The following is a 19,586-nucleotide window of genomic DNA, read 5'->3' as shown; positions in this document are numbered from 1 at the left end:
TTTAGGTAATTTATGTGAAAAAATGTAAATCACTATAAACAGTTTTGCTGTTCAGAATAAAATGTTTTTGTCGTCTTCAACTTGTTGGTTATGTTCAGCTATGAATGTAACCGTTTGTTTGCAAATGTGTTGATATCAATTTGTGCCACATAATCTACAGATTGCAAGAGTAGCAGTCATTTTATACACGTACAACCGAAGACTGACTGATTTATCACTAAATGCTAGATTCAACTTTAGATAAGAGTAAATTACTAGTGATACTGGGATATGTGCAGAAAGCCAAATCGTCCTCTGAGGCAGACCTAGTCATGTGAAAGAAACTGGTGGATCTGTTGGTAGATCCTGAACAGTTAGGTGTCACCAAGTTTGTGGGAATATAAATCCAAGCAGAAGAGTCATAATATCACATTCAGCTTCAGACACACCCATTGCTGAAAGGTGTTCAGATTTAAGAACAACCATGCCACCTCCATTCACAAACACTTGCAGACTATTGAACCAAAGGGCTCAGTGTCTTAGGCAAATTTTTCACCAGCTGTAACTATAAACAGTTATCAAGATAGAAATGTCTACGGGAAATGACAATAAAACCAAACAGAAGGGGGTGGGCTAACCCTCCCTGCAGGTATTGTTCTTTGTAATATTAGCCCTTAGTGCTAAACCTGAAGGTTAATCCAATTGCTTTTTAAAAACATTGTAACATGTATCGAAGTCTTGTTCATACACAACATTTAATAATAATCAGAGAACAGAAAAAATAAGGCATTAATAATTACACAACAGAGAATGTTAAGGGCAGTTGTTGTAGATGTTCTTTGACAAGCGGTTGGCTTCTAAGATATAATCATAATGACAGCGCAAAAGTAAACTGAGGGCAGCTTTACAAGGTCACTGTCTTTCTAATCATGAGGTGCAGGGTGTACACCCCCCCCCCATTCTGGCAGTTCTTAGTCCTTGGCATGCCTCTTATCAGCACAACACAGCAAAAACATTTCATATGTTTCACTCTTAACAAAGGAAATACAAAAACACATTCTTCGACTCGAAAGCGTGTTGCAATATTGCTGTTATTGCTAAAGAGAAAAGATGAACTTTCATCAAATCTTTCATCCTGTCAGATCTTGTCTCTTGGAGCGTATAAAATGCTGAGAAGTGCAGCTCCTAAACTCAAAGGACAAATCTAACAAAATACATGATACATTTACATGTGTTTAATGTTGTATAAAAAAACATAAAATGTATTCTAGGTTGGGATTGTTTCCATAACTAAAGAGTTAAAGAAAAGACCTCACTGAAAACTGCCGTTGATAGACACTTTTGAAAACAAATTTATGAGAACTACTGACCTTTCAATACTTAAAGGGATAGTTCACCCAGAAATGGTCATTCTGTCATTATTTATAGGTGTTTTTGTCCATACAATAAAAGTCAGTAGGGTCGGATGTTGTTTTGGGCCCCATTAATGGACAAAAATCAGTTCAAAATATCTCCTTTTGTGTTCCACAGTAGTCATACAAGTTTGGGATGACAAGTAAATAATGACAGAATTGCAATTTTTGGGTGCACTGTCTCTTTACAATATGCATCAGCCTGCATATTCAATATGACAACAAAAATGTAAATAACACAATATACAAGTTTAACAGAACATAATTTAAACAAATGGCAAACAGAAGCAAACACAAACCTGTTGTTTGCAATGTTCCTGTTGTATGTTGCAACACGTGTGTATTTGCTTCCTGTCTTTGAGGCCCATTTATAGACCATATTGTTGATGACAGGCCCATAGAAGTTTTTGCAGACTTCTGCAGAATTTGAAATGTCCATCAGTCCATTATTCACTACTGATACTTTCCTTGACCTCCAGAGGCAGTGTGTCGAAAAGATGATCCTCCACGAAAAGGAGGTTTTTCCGAAGAAGGCAACACTGGCCAAGCTGGAATGGAAGGCAATCTAAGCAGTTCCCTTTGAGCTCTAGATGGGACAGCTGAACTAACTGTCCAATCGCCTCTGGGATGGAAGTGATGCTGTTATGACCCACACATAAAACCTTTAGTTTGGAACATTTAAACAGTTGATTAGGCAGAACCTCTACCTTGTTCCCAGTGATTGCGAAATGGTGAAGGTTGTGAAGGTATCCAACCTCCACTGGTATACTTGAGATGCAATTGTGGCTGAGGTCAATGTGCCTCAGCTTGGGCAGATGAAACAAAGCTGGAGGAAGGGTCTCTAGTTTATTGTGACAGATAACGAGGGACTCCAGACTCTTCACTAGGCCTATCGATGGTGGAATGGCAGTGATCTTGTTGTACCATAACTTGAGGCACATCAATCTTCTCAGGTGCTGAAAGCTTATGATCTCCTCAATGGTCCGGACATTATTATTCTTCAAATCCAGTTCTTGCAAGTTAGCCAAGCTAAAGATGGCATGGGGGATCCTCTCGAAATCACAGTTCTGGAGCTCCAAATCAACCAGGCTCGTTATCTTCTTGAGACTGTTCAGTACCAGTAATTTAGTCCCATCATTGTGTATCACCAGTTTGGTGAGATGTGGCGAGAGTTCTGTTAGATTAGTTGGTATTTTGTTGAGATTGCTTTTGAGGTACAACATCCTCAAGTGTCTCAGATCTCTAAGTGACTCCAAACCGATCATCTTGTTGTGTTCAGAGTTCAAGTTCCCAATCAGGTTCAGTTCCTTTAGGCTCCTCAACAGATAAATCCACGGTGGGATTTCTGCTACATCAGTAAACTTAATGTGAAGGCATCGCAGATGGTCACGGAGAAAAGTGAAAGCAGTTTGTTCGACTTTAGCGGGGCAGTGATATAGATGTAGTTCTCGTAGGTTGGTCATCTGAGAAACTTTGGCTGAAATCCTGACCTCAGGAATAAGCTCTAACTTGAGGACTTCCAGATCGGTGAGGTCAAATACAGCATTAGGGAGTCCCGACAGCATAAAGAGTTGAAGTTCTTGTTCATCCTGAGCATTGGAGGTCACATGCTGACGTAGTTTTTCGAACGTCCATTCGTGGTTAAGGCTTATTTCTCGTAGTTTGTTCTCACTCACCTCAGAGAGAAATACGCCAAATCGTTTGGAGTACAACTGGTCGTATTGGTCGACCATGTGTAGAAGAAACGCAAAGTCGTTTTTGACATCAGGAATATCACTAAAGCTACTTTCCTCTCTGACTTTTTCAAAAGAGTACTCCTTAAGAGGTCTCCTGAAGAGCCAGTAGAGTGTATACAAACACACCAGTCCATAGAGACATATCATAGCCATAAAAGTGAAAAGAAGTTTCCTCAACATGAATGCCATGTTGTGCGTGCAAAAGAACTGATCATACCCTGTCAAACTTTCGATTTTAGGTTGGCATATATGGCAGAAACTGATCTTCGAGGCAAATGTTGATGTATAGCTCAAGATCAAAATGATCTTTAGTGCTTTTATCGCTGTCTGAGCCACGTAGAGTTTATAGATGAAGTCACTGTCTTCTACATGGACTCGAAATTTTCGCACTTTCTCAAAAAGAGCCTTGGCTTGTTCTCCATCTTTTTTGTCTAAGGTGGTCAGGCTAGGAGCTTCTGCAATAAGCTTTTCGGTTGGAAACTGCACCGTTGGAGTTTCAATTAAAGGTGTAGACTGACTGCTGTCCTCCGAGGATACGTGTTTCTGGAAAACCACACCACCTGTGAATCTCTGCTTTTCCTCAGAATCTTCACAAGCGGTTTCAGACAAAGCTTTCGTTGTCCATGGTGATTCAAAGCACCGCCCCAAAATGGAAACAAAGTGTTCAATCTTTGAGCTGGTCTTTGGGTACTTGAACCAAAAATTGCTGCTTACCATTAGCATTATGGTGTGTATGAGGGCAAGGTAAGGGAAGTATTTGTTGTACCATGGTAGGGCATCATGGTAGCACATTTGGTTGACAAAAACATACTGCTGATAGTCCAGATTTGTTTTTCGTCCTCTGGGTTGAGGTTGAGACCACCTATCTTCTCCTTTTAAGGGGGTAGGTTGAGTGTTAAGGAGTTCATGTGCAACGCTGTCAGGAAGGTCTCTGGTTGTTGAGGGTGTGGTGCCCAGAACTGATGTGGAACATTCTAATCGATTTTGTGCTGCCTCAGGGTTTGTGCTTTCCTCAAGAATGGGAAGACATGCCACTTGGTCTTTGGATAACTGCATAGTCCCAGAAAAGATGGCTAACATCAACATTATTACTCCAATATAATCCATGAACACATCCCACCATGGTTTCAGAATACGGTATTTCGGCTGGATGTCATTAAGGGAGGCAACTTCAGTTAGACTAAACATCCCTGTAATAAAGAGTAGTGCAGTCAGTGCATATGAAACCAGTGCATGTTTGAACAGAATTAATTTGAGTCTATTACATGTCTCAATATTCTTCAAAGGTCTTGGGTGTTTACTCCAAGATAAAGTAAACGAACACTATATTTTATTGAGCAGATTTATATTTAGTCAGATTCTTTCACTGAAAATGACTTACAGCACAAATGTATATATAAAAGAGTGAGTTACCCCATGCAGAGTGCATGTACTGACTGTGCATAATTCGAAAAATACCTGCTAGCCACATGTGGCTTCAAGTTACAACATGAAAGGTCCGAACCATCTCAAGAGTGTGTTATGTTTGAAATAGCACTTCACTGCGACGACTCGCATGTTTGTGTGGCATGAGAAACACGTGTCCATTCACTTCAGATGTGATTCCTGATTCTGGGTTAAAACATTTTTGGCTGCCAACATGGTATTTATAGCCCAATTCTGTTTATAGCCCAATTCTGTTTTTAAACACCCAGTGGCATGCACACAGTTCGAGCACTGCTTTATTTGATGTCTGCTAAACTGGAATGCTGGAAACACATGGCAGCTGGTAATCATTAGAATTGTCTGTGTTAACCATTTAAGGGATTTAAGAAATATATAAGCTAAGAAGCCCACGATTCTAACTTTGAGTTGATTGCATCGCTGGGTCATTCCACAAAAAGAGTGTTTTATGTGTCTTTATTTTGACTTTTACAGCTAATTCTCTTTTCAGGACAAGCCTTATAGTGACTTCGATTCATATTTTGTTAGATGTATCAGTAGGGGGCGACCTTGCAAATACACAAAACTGTTTTAATGTATGTCAACATTAAATTCTGTTAAGAAGCGCCTTGTAGAGCCAAGACAGCACAAGGCCAAATTATGGCTTTAGTTTTCATACATTATTATGAGTAAACTTTTTAAATCACCAATTCAGAATGCAAATGCAGCCATTTAGTCGATGACCCTGTACATTTAATTTGAAAACGTTTCTAGGTTGTTCTGAAATGGATATTATCAGGCTAATGAAACATTGTCTTAAAATAGAAATATTCTCATTCGTATAATGCAGTAATTTGATGTCAAGATCTACGAGGCAGACAGAGTCTGAAACGCTAAACTGCTGAACTCACATAACATGCAGTCCCTGGGAACAATATATTTCTAGGTAGTAGGAAGAAATAAGCCTCAAAGACCCAGATTAAAACAGTAAAACGGTCTACTTACTGTCTCTATGCTGTTTTTCACTGGGATGGAAGAGTGCGCGCTGTCCTTATCCTTATTGTCATATTGCTTTAAACGCTAGATTTGTCAAAAGTTGTTGTTGAGCAGGAAACGGACTACAAAAGTCAGCATAATCGCCACCAAACAGTCTTGTTTCAGTGTAGTAATGTAGTGTCCATCAAGCACTGCACACGCTGTCCAGAGCAGTCTAACTTCGGCGTGGTTAAAATTTGCGATTCTTTGTCCGACCTGCTCCGACTTGTAGTTCAGCAGTCAATATGACGGAGCTGTTCCGTTCGTCAACTGCGTATTTCATTGGACGTTAACAGCGTAGCGTTTATGAACGCACTGGATAAAGGTGAATTATCAACAAAAAGGCTCTTAGAGCTGCAGACGCGCCCAGTACACAAATCAGTGTTTTAGATCAAGTTTTTTTTTAATTAAAGGTGGAGACTGTGAAGTATTACAGTTCTGACAGCCTTAGCTATTCAATTATTAAGACCCCGATCACTCTTTCTTATACTTTCTTTTCTTCTTCCTTTTTATTATGAGGAAACTAGCCAGATGCTTATTAAATGGTGGAGTAATGTTTGGTTGGCACAGTGTGCAGGAAATGTCTTGGTTACTAAACTAACCCACCCCAAATGTTTTTTTCAAGTTTCAGCTAGTTTGTAAAGAGGAACATAGATTTTCCTTTGTTGTCTGTCTGACTGAATCATGAACACGTGTATTTTTCTTCCTCTTCTGTCATTTTTTTTTTATTCCACCAGTTTCGAATGCTTTTGATTATTCATAAAGAATCATAATATAGTTTATGGCATGCGTAGCCTACTTATTTCCGTAAATGACAGAAATCCAAATGATCCCCATTTCTACTGTTTATATAAGTTCAACACATTTTATTTTACACATGCAGCTGCCATAAAAATGTATATAAGATGTCATCACCTGTTTATCAGTGCATTTGCTCCTTTAGTGCTCTTGAGTATCATTAGACGAGAACAAATTATCCCTTATGAGTTAAGAGAGATATGAGTGTTCTCACCATAGCATGCTTATAAAAGGGCCCAACCCTTGGTTTCTGAGAGCACTACAGGAGGAATTAAACCAATAATAACTTTGCATGAGACATCTGCATTATTAAGCACAAATGATTAATGAATTTAGGGATGGTATATAATTTTAAATACAGCATTGTTGAAACTTTAAAGGCCTTGTCAGTAAACAGAGGAATTAAAAAGAACAAATAGTTTTAAAATGAGACTGCAAATCACGTGCATTTTCCATTGTAGTCCAATTAAAGCCATGTGCAATACTGCGCCTGTGTTATGTTTCAGACCAGACTTGTAATGTATTATACAGCACTATTTATAATCGGATTTGAGTTAAAACAAACTACAAAATTAGATGCATATTGTGCTAGGGCTGGCTCTAACATCTAAGTTGGGCTGTTGTATATATAATAAAACTGTTATATTTTTATATTAACTGTATAATGAATTCAATCTGGAATGTCAGACAAAGAGACTACTTAATGTGAAAAACATAACAAATTGAATTCCTGTATTTTAAGGTTGAAACTGAACATTTGAAATGTAATGAGAAGAAACGACTTCGCATGAATTTTTGAACATGAATGAATGTCGAATCATACATTTGTAAGTTTGGCACTTGTGGCTTTCCGTCTCTGCCCTGTACACGTGACCTAGAAAACCTATAAATATGGGTAGCGGGCGTCCATTGTGTTCACCAGAGTCACTGCCGTGGACAACAGACAGTAACAGTATGGCGTCGACGAGCCGGTTAGTTACCATTTCTGCTGGTTTTGTGTCTCACTGATGTCGTTTTGTAAAGGATGGCGTAGATGACCCTTGAATCTGTCCGATGTGGGCCTCTATAGGCTTTTTAGTCGTAGTTTGTTGTCGTTGTGGTGCGTATAAAGCCGATCTTGGATAATGAGTACACTGTCATTTTCTGCTAGCGCACGTTGGCTAGCTGTTCGCATCGTATGAAATACGACACAATGAGAGCTCATTTCTGCAAATAATTTTTAAAGACAAGCCGTCAGATAAGTTGTTTCAGATCTGCGTGGAAGGTTGAGATGCCTGTCAAAACCAAGCCAAACAACACAGTCACCACAGAGCTAACTGCGCGTGCATCACTAACAAGATGGGCTATTGAAAACTCTCAGGAAGCGATTCCTATTGATTATTTATCTAATAAACATTTCCTTTATTTATCCTAACTCATGTCTGCGTTGTTGAGGCTACAACATCAGTGTTTAGTAGCAGTCACCTGCTGTAACAGCCCAAGCCACCCATTAGTCCACTGTTATTTTTTATTTTTGTTTTAATATTTATATATTTAAAGCTTATAATTTTATAGGGATTGCACAAATATATAATTTGATGCATAACAACCCCTTAGCCGAGCATATGGCATAATCAAAATAATGGATTAATTTACAAGTCAATAGGGGTCTGAGAGTAACACTAAAAGTTGATGTCATATTTAAAGTAAGGTTTAGATTTTATATATATATATATATATATATATATATATATACCCATGTAGAAGTTCATATATGTTTTAAAAAATCTGTTTAAAAAAATAGATAAGAAAAAAAAAACGAAGAAAAGGATAAGATGCATCAAGAACTTCTCTAATTAATTAATCCGTATCCAATTAAAAAAAAAAAAATCTAATATGCCCCTGCTCTATGAGTATCTGTGGTGGTTCATTTGGCATCTTCCTGTAGTGTTTACTGTATCCTAATCCACAGACAAACAGTTGTTTTCTAATGTCAGTAGAGTTCAAGAGTTCATGTGGATTTTTCCTGACCTCTGGAATTTTGTCTGTTTTAGTGGAGACTCTCTTCCCAAGGTGCAATGCCCCAATCACCCCGATGCAATACTGGTGGAGGACTACAGGGCAGGAGACATGATCTGTCCTGAATGTGGCCTCGTAGTAGGTATGAGTTTCCACCTGCTTCTGAATAGTCAAGCTTTAAGTGGACATTTTTCATTACTAACTTAAACAATAAGACAATAAGCTTGTGTTTTCTTTCTTTCTTAGGTGACCGTGTAATTGATGTAGGGTCAGAGTGGAGAACGTTCACCAATGAGAAAGCAACTAAAGATCCGTCTCGTGTTGGTGACACTCAGAACCCTCTCCTCAATGGAGGAGACCTCACCACCATGATCAGCAAAGTAAGGAACTTGTCTACCTATTTATAATGCATACATGCATAAATGTGTGTTTTCATCATGATTTTTAAATATGGTATTTCAGGGAACAGGTGCAGCGAGCTTTGATGAGTTTGGAAATTCCAAGTACCAGAATCGGAGAACCATGAGCAGCTCCGATCGAGCCATGTTGAATGCCTTCAAGGAGATAACCACCATGGCCGACAGGATCAACCTCCCCAGAAACATCATCGTGAGTGTCCCATCCTACTGTTATTGAATTAGATGGTAACATAATTATGCACTCGTTCAAGTCAAAAACACAACACATAACTAAACTAAACCAAAAAATGATTTTGTAAACAGTTAAGCCAAATAACTACTTCAGAATTTTGTATAACATACATGATAAAAAATATTTGTTTGTTTTTTAAAGCAAACCATGAAAGTTGAATGATTAACTTAACACTTTTTGTCTGTAAGCTGCTTTGTAAATCACACCATTAAAATGATTGAAATACAGGATGTTAATTCAAAATAATTTGCGCAATCATTCACTAGAGCTGGCTTCTCTAAATAAAGTTTGTACATTGAAGATTTGACCTATTATGGGTAAGTGTTTCTGTCATGTTTTACATCAACACATCTGATGAACTTGGCAACGCGTGTATCACTAGACTAGAAGAGTTTTGCACTATTAAAAACATTCATGGTCATTCGTTAAAGGGGTCATATGACGTGATTTCATGTTTTCCTTTGTCTTTGGAGTGTTACAAGCTGTTCGTGCATATATAAGATCCGTAGTCACAAAGATTAAAGTTTCAAACTCAAAAGAGACATGCTTTCTAAAAGTTAAGACTCACCCACGCCTTCCTAAAACACACCCCCACAAATCTATGTCACTGTGTTGGATGATTTGGATAACACCGCCCAAATGTATACGCAAAGAAAGAATTCGTAACTTTTATTCTTGCTGTAGTATTGTTGTTGTCGCTGCCGCCAGGTTGTGGAGACGCTGTGTGTTTCCAAATATGGTAAGGGGCGTAACATTTCTGTCACACGCTTGAGGTATTCGGCCAATCACAATGCACTGGATAGCTGGCCAATCAGAGCACACCTCACTTTTCAGACCGATGAGCTTTGTAAAAATCGACGCATTTTAGAAAGATGAGAAACAATAATGTACAGTATGTGGAAAATAACGTTTTTTTTTTTAACCTTAAACCGCATAAACACATTGCATTACACCAAATACACAAAATAATGTTATTTTTAGCAACATCATATGACCCCTTTAATCAGTATTTCCAACCTCACTTGAAGAGCATATTCCTCCATCCTCTCAGTAAAGTTTCCTTTCTCTGTTTCAGGACCGAACAAACAACTTGTTCAAACAGGTTTACGAACAGAAGAGTCTGAAAGGCAGAAGTAATGATGCGATCGCTTCAGCCTGCCTTTACATAGCCTGCAGACAGGAGGGCGTCCCTAGAACATTTAAAGGTATGAACCACTTGCTCTTTTTTTATGTTGTTGTTTATTAATAGACTATATTGTACTGAATTTACTGCGTCTACCGTCAACATTGGCTCAACCAATAGAGGGCAACAGTCAGCATTTTCTTCATAGGGCAATTTTATTTTGATCAATAACTTATAAACAGTTAAAATTAAAACAGACTTACTGTGAGCTACGAGGTTGTTAATCGATGGTATTTGCTTTGGTAAAGCTAAGAATTATTTAGCCAAATTTTAAATTAACACCTTTAAATCAATAGTGTTATCTTTTACCATCAATTAAATACTTGATTTAATTTTTTTGGGCTTTGAAGTTTGTAAAGTTCCAAAGCACTTCATAGCTGGTTGTTTCGTAACTCTTAAAAGACTTTTCTAAATCCCTGTGGGGAAAAAAATTCTTCCAGAACAAAGCCTACTGAAAAAGTGGGTGGGCACTGTTGCCCTCAATAGTGTGAGTTTATTTGTTTGAGCGACCAGTGGAAGGCAGAAGGGAGTGTTCTGGAAAACCTCTTCGTTTTGTAACTCCATGCTTGTGGTGCAGAAATGACACACTTCACCTTTAGCATGATGCTAGATAACTCTAGAACTGAAGATATTTAGCTATCAATATTCCAGCAGGTATTGATTATATATAATTTCTATCTCCCTCTACCCCAGAAATCTGTGCCGTGTCTCGGATCTCGAAGAAGGAGATTGGCCGCTGCTTCAAGCTTATCCTGAAGGCTCTTGAGACGAGCGTGGATCTCATTACAACCGGCGACTTCATGTCACGTTTCTGCTCCAACTTGGGCTTGCCCAAACAGGTGCAGATGGCGGCCACTTACATCGCCAGGAAGGCCGTTGAACTGGACTTGGTTCCAGGGCGCAGTCCGATCTCAGTGGCAGCTGCAGCCATTTACATGGCCTCTCAAGCGTCTGCTGAGAAGAAGACACAGAAGGGTAAGAGAGAACAAATGTATAATCCAGTCGACGAGTATTGCGATAATCAAAAACGAAAGGCGGTATGTTAGCATGCTTGATGAATGGAAGTTATTTTTCTCCTGTGCAGAGATTGGGGACATCGCTGGAGTGGCAGACGTCACCATCCGTCAGTCCTACCGTCTCATTTATCCCCGCGCTGCCGATCTCTTTCCTCCAGACTTCAAGTTCGACACACCAGTGGATAAACTGCCTCAACTGTGAACACCCATGTGCCCCACACTCACCGCTCTTTGTACTTTCAGAATTTTTGCCCTTTTCTCTTTGAAATTTACACGTTTTGCTCTCCCCCCGTGAAGGCACAAACCTTTTGAAAAGACGACGGCAGGGATTCGACAAAGTACAGAAGACACATTCCAAGTTAAATCACAGATTGCAGGCTGTACTTTCATTTGTGTGTATATAAATTGTACGTATGTCTAAGTGAGAATTTGGTGGTTGCAACTAGGCATATTTCTTACTGTAACATTTTCTTTTGTAGGAAATGATTTTGTTAGCTTGTTTGCATTATATTTAGTAACTTAAATGCTTTTCAGAAAAGCATGGTGAACATCTCGGAAATCCCCAGAACAGGTGTACAAATGCCATGGGCTTTGAAAGCGTGTAGCTCACGAATGGTTTTGTTTCCCCCTCTTTTTTTTCTTTCACGAGGGGAACGGTATGAAGCAGAAGTTTCTGTTCGTGTGTTTCTGTTCCTGTATCTACAGCTCAGTTATTATAAAGATTTCATGAAACACCAGAGAATCCTTTTTGAAGTGACAAATAAACCATTTACAACCTGATTAGGTCTACGAAATGCAGACTCACGACTTATGTAATAAACATTTAATTTTTGCATTCATGATGGCTGACAGTTTGAGCAAAACCTGTTATTTACACCATTGTAGTCAAACTTCACGACTGTACCTTTGAAACTTTTCTTCTGTATCATGCTCCGACATACAAGTAGTGGGTAGAAAAGCTTTGTACGGTCCTTTTGTTTTCCCACCATTTAGATAAAACATGGATATTTTAGACAAAAATTAGTGCTTCCAGCTTGATACTGTTTATGTAGTGTAGCCTATATAACACCAGACCTCCAACTAGTATCTACCCCTCCACTTGGATTGCTTATTATTACACATATGAAGCTTCAGGCCTATTTTTGAACATCTAGACCAGTTATTAGTATATTTATATTGATATTTGGTGTCTAGCATAGATTCCAGTCTGTCATGTCTCATGTCCACATATGAAGAAAAAAACATGAAATGGAGGAATTTCAGTAACTAGGTAATGAGGTAATGTGATTGCCTGTCACATACACACCGTTTAAAAGTTTGAGGTTGGTAAAAATGTTCTATGTTATTAAAAGAAACCTTGATTTGAGAAATCTATTTGAACAAAAATACAGTAAAAACAGTAACATTGTGACATGTGGTAACATTTTAAATTACGGTTTAGTATTTGAATATATTTTAAAATGTAATTTATTCCTGTGATGGCAAAGCTGAATTTTCAGTGTTGAATTACAGTATTAACTTACTGACCCCAAACTTTTGAACGGTAGTGTAAATCCACTGACAGCTTAAGTCTGGTAAAAAAACAAAACAAAACATGACCCTATCCTGAAACTTGATAGAAAAATAACTTACTGAATGGAAGTAAATGCATTTCTTGTTTCAAAGCACTGACGTATGACTAGAGTTGTAACTGGTAGTTCATATTTGCGGTTTTCGTTGTAACTTGGATCATAATGCATTAATACTGTACTGTAGGGAAGAGTATATTCTCCATTACATAAAAATGGCTAGATGTTTTGGTAATCGTGGCAAACTATACATTCACTGGATGAGGTACAATGTATCACCTATTATTTCGGTCTATGGCTTTAAAAACCCTTTCACATAATTAACATTGACAGCTGACAGATTATTTAAACCAGTCGCATTGTAAATGCTTCAAAAACAAAACTATAAAAACGAAGGCTCATTCTCAGTGTGACTGAAGAAATTCTGTGGGCAAGATGAATGTGGATGTGGCGTGCTGGCTTCCTCAACACAAGGGGGTGTCAGTGAGGCACCTGATCACATGGTTCATTGTGTCAGTTGTCAGTATAGTTGTAAACTATACTGCTCAGTTTATGTTTTTCATGATCAGTGCTTAGGTCCTGATGAAATGGAATAATTATCCCGAACCAGAACATACTCCATTTAAAAAAAAAAATAATAATAAACGTTTCTTCATCATGTTAATACGGAAAAGGGGTTGTGGTAATCCTAATATAACACTGACGACAAAAAGGGATATCTGCAAATGATCTGATTCACATTTTCTGTATCTGTGCATGTGTGTGGAGAGGGACGGATGTCAACAAGTGGCTAACACCAGTCTGCAATATAGTCAAAGTCTGCAAACAGGTCCTGCTCATCCTGGGTCAAGGGCCGGGGCTCTCTGGGCGGTGTGAGCACCGGAGCCTCTGAGGTAAATTCATCATCAAAATTACTAACGTCACTGGAACTCTGGATTGTGGGTACAAATGGTGGCTTCACTTTCTTTGCTAATAGTCCATCCCAGTCAATATTCTGGAAAACAGAAGGTACAAATAATATTGATAGAGAAAGAGAAAGGGGAAAAAAATACATTGCTTGGAATGAATTGAGACATGTAGCCAGATGGTTCAGAAGTTACCCTGAAGAACAGATGTTTCTTCACATCCTCTGCATCACGTTCACAGGCTCCAAGTCGTCGCTCGGGATTCCTTCTTAATAACTGTGCGCCAAAGTGAAAGATATTAATAACAAGACCTGGTAAATTCACACTGGTAAAGCTGCTCTTAGTACCAACCCTTCTCATAATGGAGATGGCTTCTGTTGAGAGGAATCTTGGGTAGCGGACTTCGTCATTCACAATGCTGTCAAACACCTCTTCTTCATCATCACCGGGAAATGGAGACTATGGAAACATGAGTTCACTTAGTAACAAACCTGTTACAAAAATACTGTCACTTTCACACTTAATACATTTGCTTGTATGAATATGAATATCTCCTCGTCAAAGTTATGAGGTACCCTCAAAAGTTTGAGGTCAGTAAGATTCTTTTTTGTAAGAAATTAATATTTTTATTCATTCAGGAAGGACATTTTTTGTAAGAAATTAATACTTTTATTCATTCAGGAAGGAATCTGAAGTGACAGTAAAGACATTTCTAATGTTTCTAATGTTATTTCCATCTCAAATAAATGCTGTTCTTTATAACTTTCTGTACATCAAATAATCCTGAGAAAAATGTATCATGGTTTCCACAAAAATATTAACTGTTTTAAACATTAATAATAATAATTTATTGGACAGCAAATCAGCATATTAGAATGATTTCTGAAGGATCATGTGACACTAAAGACTGGGGTATTAATTTAAATATATTAAAATAGAAAATTATTTCAAATTGCCAATTTTTGTATGTTTTACTGTACTTTTAATTAAATAATTAATGTAGCCTTGGTGAGCATAAGAGACTTATATAAAATAAAATACAATACAATTAAATTAAATAATAAAATAAAATTAAATAAAATTAAATAAAACTCTGACCCCAAACTTTTAAGGTAGTGTATTTAGAGAGATGATGAGAAATGAATAAACCGAAGTGGATGAGGTCTGACCTCGCCGACAAGCATCTCAAAGATAAGCACGCCGAGCCCCCACCAGTCCACCGCACGTGTGTAGGATGTGTCGGTTAACACCTCAGGAGCCAGAAATTCTGGAGTGCCACAGAAAGTGCTCGTTCTGTCCCGGTAACCCATTCCTAACACAGAAAAAGGTAGAACATTTGCTTCTGGGGCTTGTACAGCAGACAACACAACAACAAACATATCCTTACCTTCTTTGCAAAGACCAAAGTCGGCAATCTTGACGAATCCCTCTGTGTCAAGCAGTAAGTTATCCAACTTCAGATCTCTGAAGAACACATGTATTAATCCTCAAATGAATTTAATGAAAAACGAATATTTGTGTCAAAAAATTAAATAGTTAAAGGGTTAGTTCACCCAAAAATGCAAATCCTGTCATTAATTACTCACCCTCGTGTTGTTCCAAACCCGTAAGACCTTCGTTCATCTTCGGAACACAATTTAAGATATTTTTGATGAAATCTGAGGGCTCTCTGACCCTCCCACATCAGTAGTTCAACTGTAAAGTTACGACGTCATTACGCCGGATCTGGGTCAGCGCCACCACACGCTCGCGTCATGGTACTGTCGTGAACGTGCGTCCACAAGTGACGCAGTAGAGACGAAAATGTGGAATAAAGTTGTTATTTTTGCTTTCTTTGCGCAAAAAAGTATTCTCGTAGCTTTGTATGTCACACGGACTACTTTGTCGATCATCTTGGTTCTTTTCTGGACCTTGAATGTGGTAGCTACCTTGCAATCGACACTCCAAAGAGAAAGGAAAACTTGAAATCGCATCATATGACCCCTTTAAGTACAGATCTTTTCTAATACCTGTATACAATCTTGTGCTCGTGAAAAAACTGTAACCCCAGGACGACACAGGCTGCATAAAACCTGCAACAACAACAACAGAACATGTAATGATGACAAAGGCTGATGATTTAAATAATGACTTATCTAAAAGCATGACTTTTGTGTCACTCACGTGGCCCGCGGCTCTGAAAACACATCGGCATGAATGTGCATCATGAGGTCTCCTCCCGCCGCATACTCCATCACAAAACACACATGCTCCTTGGTCTGGAAACATGCAAAAAGATTGACGAGGAACGGATGCCGCACACTGTTCACAGTCTCGAATATCCTCTTCTCACACATCAAACTGGGAGAACAGAAAAGAAGACAGGATAAAATGAGACCAAACAGCTTGTAGTTGATAAGTGCTGCTCACAAATTATCATATATAAAACAGAGAAGAACAATTTACCTTTCAACCTCATCACGTGTGACAATATCTGCCTTCTTAAGGGCCTTGATGGCAAACATTTCACCTGTAATACTGTATTCCGCTAATAACACCTGGAGGCAAAGGTGAAAACAGATTTAATGACAACTAGATTCTGTGAGTGGTGTTTCCCTTCTAGAAAAGTCACTGTCACTATTTAGGGTATTTGTCAAGGTATATGTAGTGCTATATGGTTGTTAGGGCATTTTGGGTGGTTGTCTACTAGTCCTATAAGACCATCCTCAAGTCTCTAGGATATCTTGGTAAAGATATCATTCTCTCTTTAAATGTAAATATAGCATTTTTTGCTAGCTGTATGATCTGTCACAGAAAAAGAAACGTATAAAAAAGTTAGGTAACACTTTACTTAAAGCCTTTATGTATAATGGCTTTAAGTAAAGTAAAATAAAGGGTTATTAAAGGCTATAATGCATTATAATCATTCATAATGTGCGTTGTAATACATTATATCTTGTTGAAAATAATTATAACCGAATTTAAAATGCATAGTGCAACAATGAATTGATAAGTGTTATTATAATGTATTAATTGTGGTTACAATTATTCATGAGATTGTACAATGCATTATAAGGTGCATTACAAGGCATAATTAATGCATTAAAACTAATTTTATAATGCTTTATACATAAAGGCTTTAAGTAAAGTGTTACCTAAAGTTAATAGCAAAAAAGTAGGAATGTCAGATGCTGACAAACTGATCTTTTTTTTTTCGTGAACAATAACCGATAAATGGTCCATATCAAATAAAATAAATGTTATTTTTATAATACAGAATATATTATATATATATATTACATATAAATGTCTCTAAAATAAAATACTGAAATCTAAAATCAAACATTTTAAATATGACTGATAAATTAAGTCATCACAATATTATAATGTTCAATATAAAAAATTGTTATTTTGTTAGTATTAATTAATTAGTATTACTAATAATGAAAAACCCATCTGAAGCATTTATTAATCATAGTTAAATCAACATTTACTAATACATTACTAAAATCTATAGCTGTATCTGTTAATATTATTTAATGGACATGAACTAACATGAACTAACAATAAACAATTGCATTTTTATTAACTAACATTAAATGCTGTAACAAATGTTTTGCTCATGGTTATTTAATGTTAATGTTAGTCAATGCATTAACTAACATGAACTGATGGAACCTTATTTTAAAGTGTTACCTAAATATCCAAAAATGATATTGCCTTAGCAATCACCACTAAAAAAAGGAAACTGTAAATACCCTCATACCTTTCCAAAATGGCCACGGCCTAACACTGCAACACATTTAAAGTCTTTAAGACTGAAATTAAACTGTTCTTCCTCCTCTTCATCCCTACAACAACAAAAGTCCTTTAGTAATGTCGAGTGTATATTTGCCAATACAAGACAAACTATAAATACTTCACCTTATTTCTGTGTTCTTTTGGACAGTTATGAGCTGTAACGCTGACGGCTGAGTCTCATGTTCCACGACTTCTTCAAGCTCAGACTGAACAATGATGCTATTTCTGTCATTTCGGTAGTCAAATGAAGTCAAAGAGTCCTGTAAAAGAAGAACATAAGCCTTTCAGCTGCCGCTGTTTATACAAGATGACACTGGATAGCTGTTATCTTTATGTTAATAAAGGTAACGGTGAAGGCATTTCCTTTTCCTTTCAAATGCAAGGGGGCAGATGAGAGACTAAACATGAATTACATGTCCGCTTCAGATCTTTATCCACAGAGTTTAAAGGAGTCTTAACTGTGCTTTCAAGGAAACAGATGACATCAACACAGATGTCTGGACAGCTTATCTCTACAACAACCACATGATAGTGTGTGATGTTACCTGTTCTTGCTCTTTGTTGGGGATCTTGTCTTCAGGCAAGACTTCTCTTATACTAAGAGGAGAGTAATGCTTTGGTGTAGCGTCTTTGTCAAAGTCCAGTTTTGTCACTATTGGGTCACTAGAGAGGGCAGACAAACACAAACAGACACGTGAAAGCACTGCCTAATGACTGGTTTAACAAAGTAAGTGTGTTCATTATATTGTGTGTTCATGCCTCCTCAGAGCAGGGGTTCCTGGGTGACTGCTGTGTCCAGTCTCAGCTGCCAGCTCTGCCACTTGAGGACTAAATGAGTTATTGGGAGAGGGAATGGCCCTCCTCACCAGCCGGCCCCATGTACCGATGCTCATCTGAGGGGCCCGCAGGAACGGTTTCCCTGCAGACATGGGAGAAGAGAAGAAACACATTTATCAGACCCCTATAATCCTCTTTACTTCGAGATCAGGGTAATATAAACAAGAAGCTACAATGACAATAACATAAACTAAACCAAATGGTGTTTCACAAAGGAAAGCTTTCAGAAGGTGCAGGTGCAGGTTTGGGACTGAAGCCCAGGTTTGTTGACAGGTGGGAATAAATCACGGTTTTGCTTTATTACAAGCAGTATGCCTGTATTATGAAAATTAATTTTATTTATAAGTGGCCCATAATTTGTTTTGTGACAGTTTTAATATTTAATTTTATTAACTGCTCTTAACATTTTCTGTTTGAAATAAAACCGTTTGAATTTCTATGTAAACATATTGTAACTTTCTCCCCAGCTTGCTATGAAATTTAAGATTTTGTTACATTACAAAAATAAATACAATAAAAACAGCCTGCCCAGTATTAGACCCAAACACAAACCCGTAGCCAGCCTACACTACCGTTAAAAGTTTGGGGTCAGTAAGATAATTTTTTTAAAGAAATTAAAGGGTTAGTTCACCCAAAAATTAAAATTAGCCCATGAATTACTCACCCTCAAGGCATCCTAGGTGTATGAGTTTCTTCTTTCAGACGAATCCAGTCGGAGTTATATAAAAAATTGTCTTTGATCTTCCAAGCTGTTTAATGGCAGTCAGCAGGTGTTGCATGCATCAGTCCAAAAGAAGTGAAATAAATCGCATCCATCCATAATGAAAAGTGCCTCACACGGCTCCGGGGGGTGAACAAAGGTCTCCTGTAGCGGATCGATACATTTTTATAAGAAAAATAACCATATTTAAAACACAATAATCAATTTAATCTAGCTTGCGCTCACTGTTGTACTCTTCCTTTGCTCCTGTAAACAAACGTTGGTTTTCACAAGACTCACCGGCGCATGCGCAATGCCGACATCTTACGTCATCTGCTTCCATGTACAACTGCTGACGCAAGCTAGATTAAAGTGATTGTTACGTTTTGAATATGGATATTTTTCTTACAAAAATGCATCGATTCGCAACAGGAGGCCTTTGTTCACCCCCCGGAGCCATGTGAGGCACTTTTTATTATGTATGGATGTGCTTTATTTCTCTTCTTTTGGACTGATGCACTGCAACACCCGCTGACTGCCATTAAACAGCTTGGAAGATCAAAGAC

General features: G+C 37.8%; 3 protein-coding genes across 3 annotated transcripts in view; 1 reads left to right on the top strand and 2 right to left on the bottom strand.

The window, feature by feature from the left end:
* Positions 1-740: 740 nt before the first annotated feature.
* Positions 741-5,832, bottom strand: lrrc8da (leucine rich repeat containing 8 VRAC subunit Da). The gene is made up of 2 exons (XM_016493181.1): positions 5,555-5,832; positions 741-4,317 (listed from the first exon to the last, which is right to left on the bottom strand). The coding sequence occupies exon 2, from the start codon at positions 4,313-4,315 to the stop codon at positions 1,838-1,840; it is 2,478 nt and encodes an 825-aa protein (XP_016348667.1). The 5' UTR covers positions 4,316-4,317; positions 5,555-5,832; the 3' UTR covers positions 741-1,837.
* Positions 5,833-7,287: 1,455 nt separating this feature from the next.
* gtf2b (general transcription factor IIB) lies at positions 7,288-12,623 on the top strand. Its single transcript, XM_016493182.1, has 7 exons — positions 7,288-7,353; positions 8,416-8,522; positions 8,627-8,760; positions 8,843-8,989; positions 10,107-10,236; positions 10,908-11,189; positions 11,299-12,623. Exons 1-7 carry the CDS (start codon positions 7,337-7,339, stop codon positions 11,430-11,432), a joined length of 951 nt encoding a protein of 316 aa, XP_016348668.1. The 5' UTR covers positions 7,288-7,336; the 3' UTR covers positions 11,433-12,623.
* A 143-nt stretch (positions 12,624-12,766) lies between these two features.
* Positions 12,767-19,586, bottom strand: part of pkn2a (protein kinase N2a) — a 25,205-nt gene continuing 18,385 nt past the window's right edge. The window contains exons 18-22 of the mRNA XM_016493184.1: positions 15,091-15,167; positions 14,873-15,015; positions 14,055-14,162; positions 13,899-13,979; positions 12,767-13,792 (exon numbers count right to left, since the gene is read on the bottom strand). Coding sequence (XP_016348670.1) covers positions 13,589-13,792; positions 13,899-13,979; positions 14,055-14,162; positions 14,873-15,015; positions 15,091-15,167 — 613 coding nt within the window. The 3' untranslated portion in view covers positions 12,767-13,588. The remainder of the gene's footprint in view (positions 13,793-13,898; positions 13,980-14,054; positions 14,163-14,872; positions 15,016-15,090; positions 15,168-19,586) is intronic.

Source organism: Sinocyclocheilus anshuiensis, unplaced genomic scaffold (genome assembly GCF_001515605.1).
Source record: "Sinocyclocheilus anshuiensis isolate Anshui unplaced genomic scaffold, SAMN03320099.WGS_v1.1 scaffold1472, whole genome shotgun sequence".
In the NCBI taxonomy this organism is placed as follows: domain Eukaryota; kingdom Metazoa; phylum Chordata; class Actinopteri; order Cypriniformes; family Cyprinidae; genus Sinocyclocheilus; species Sinocyclocheilus anshuiensis.
The sequence above is the reverse complement of the archived record's forward strand: the minus strand, read 5'-3'. Positions and strand labels throughout refer to the sequence as shown.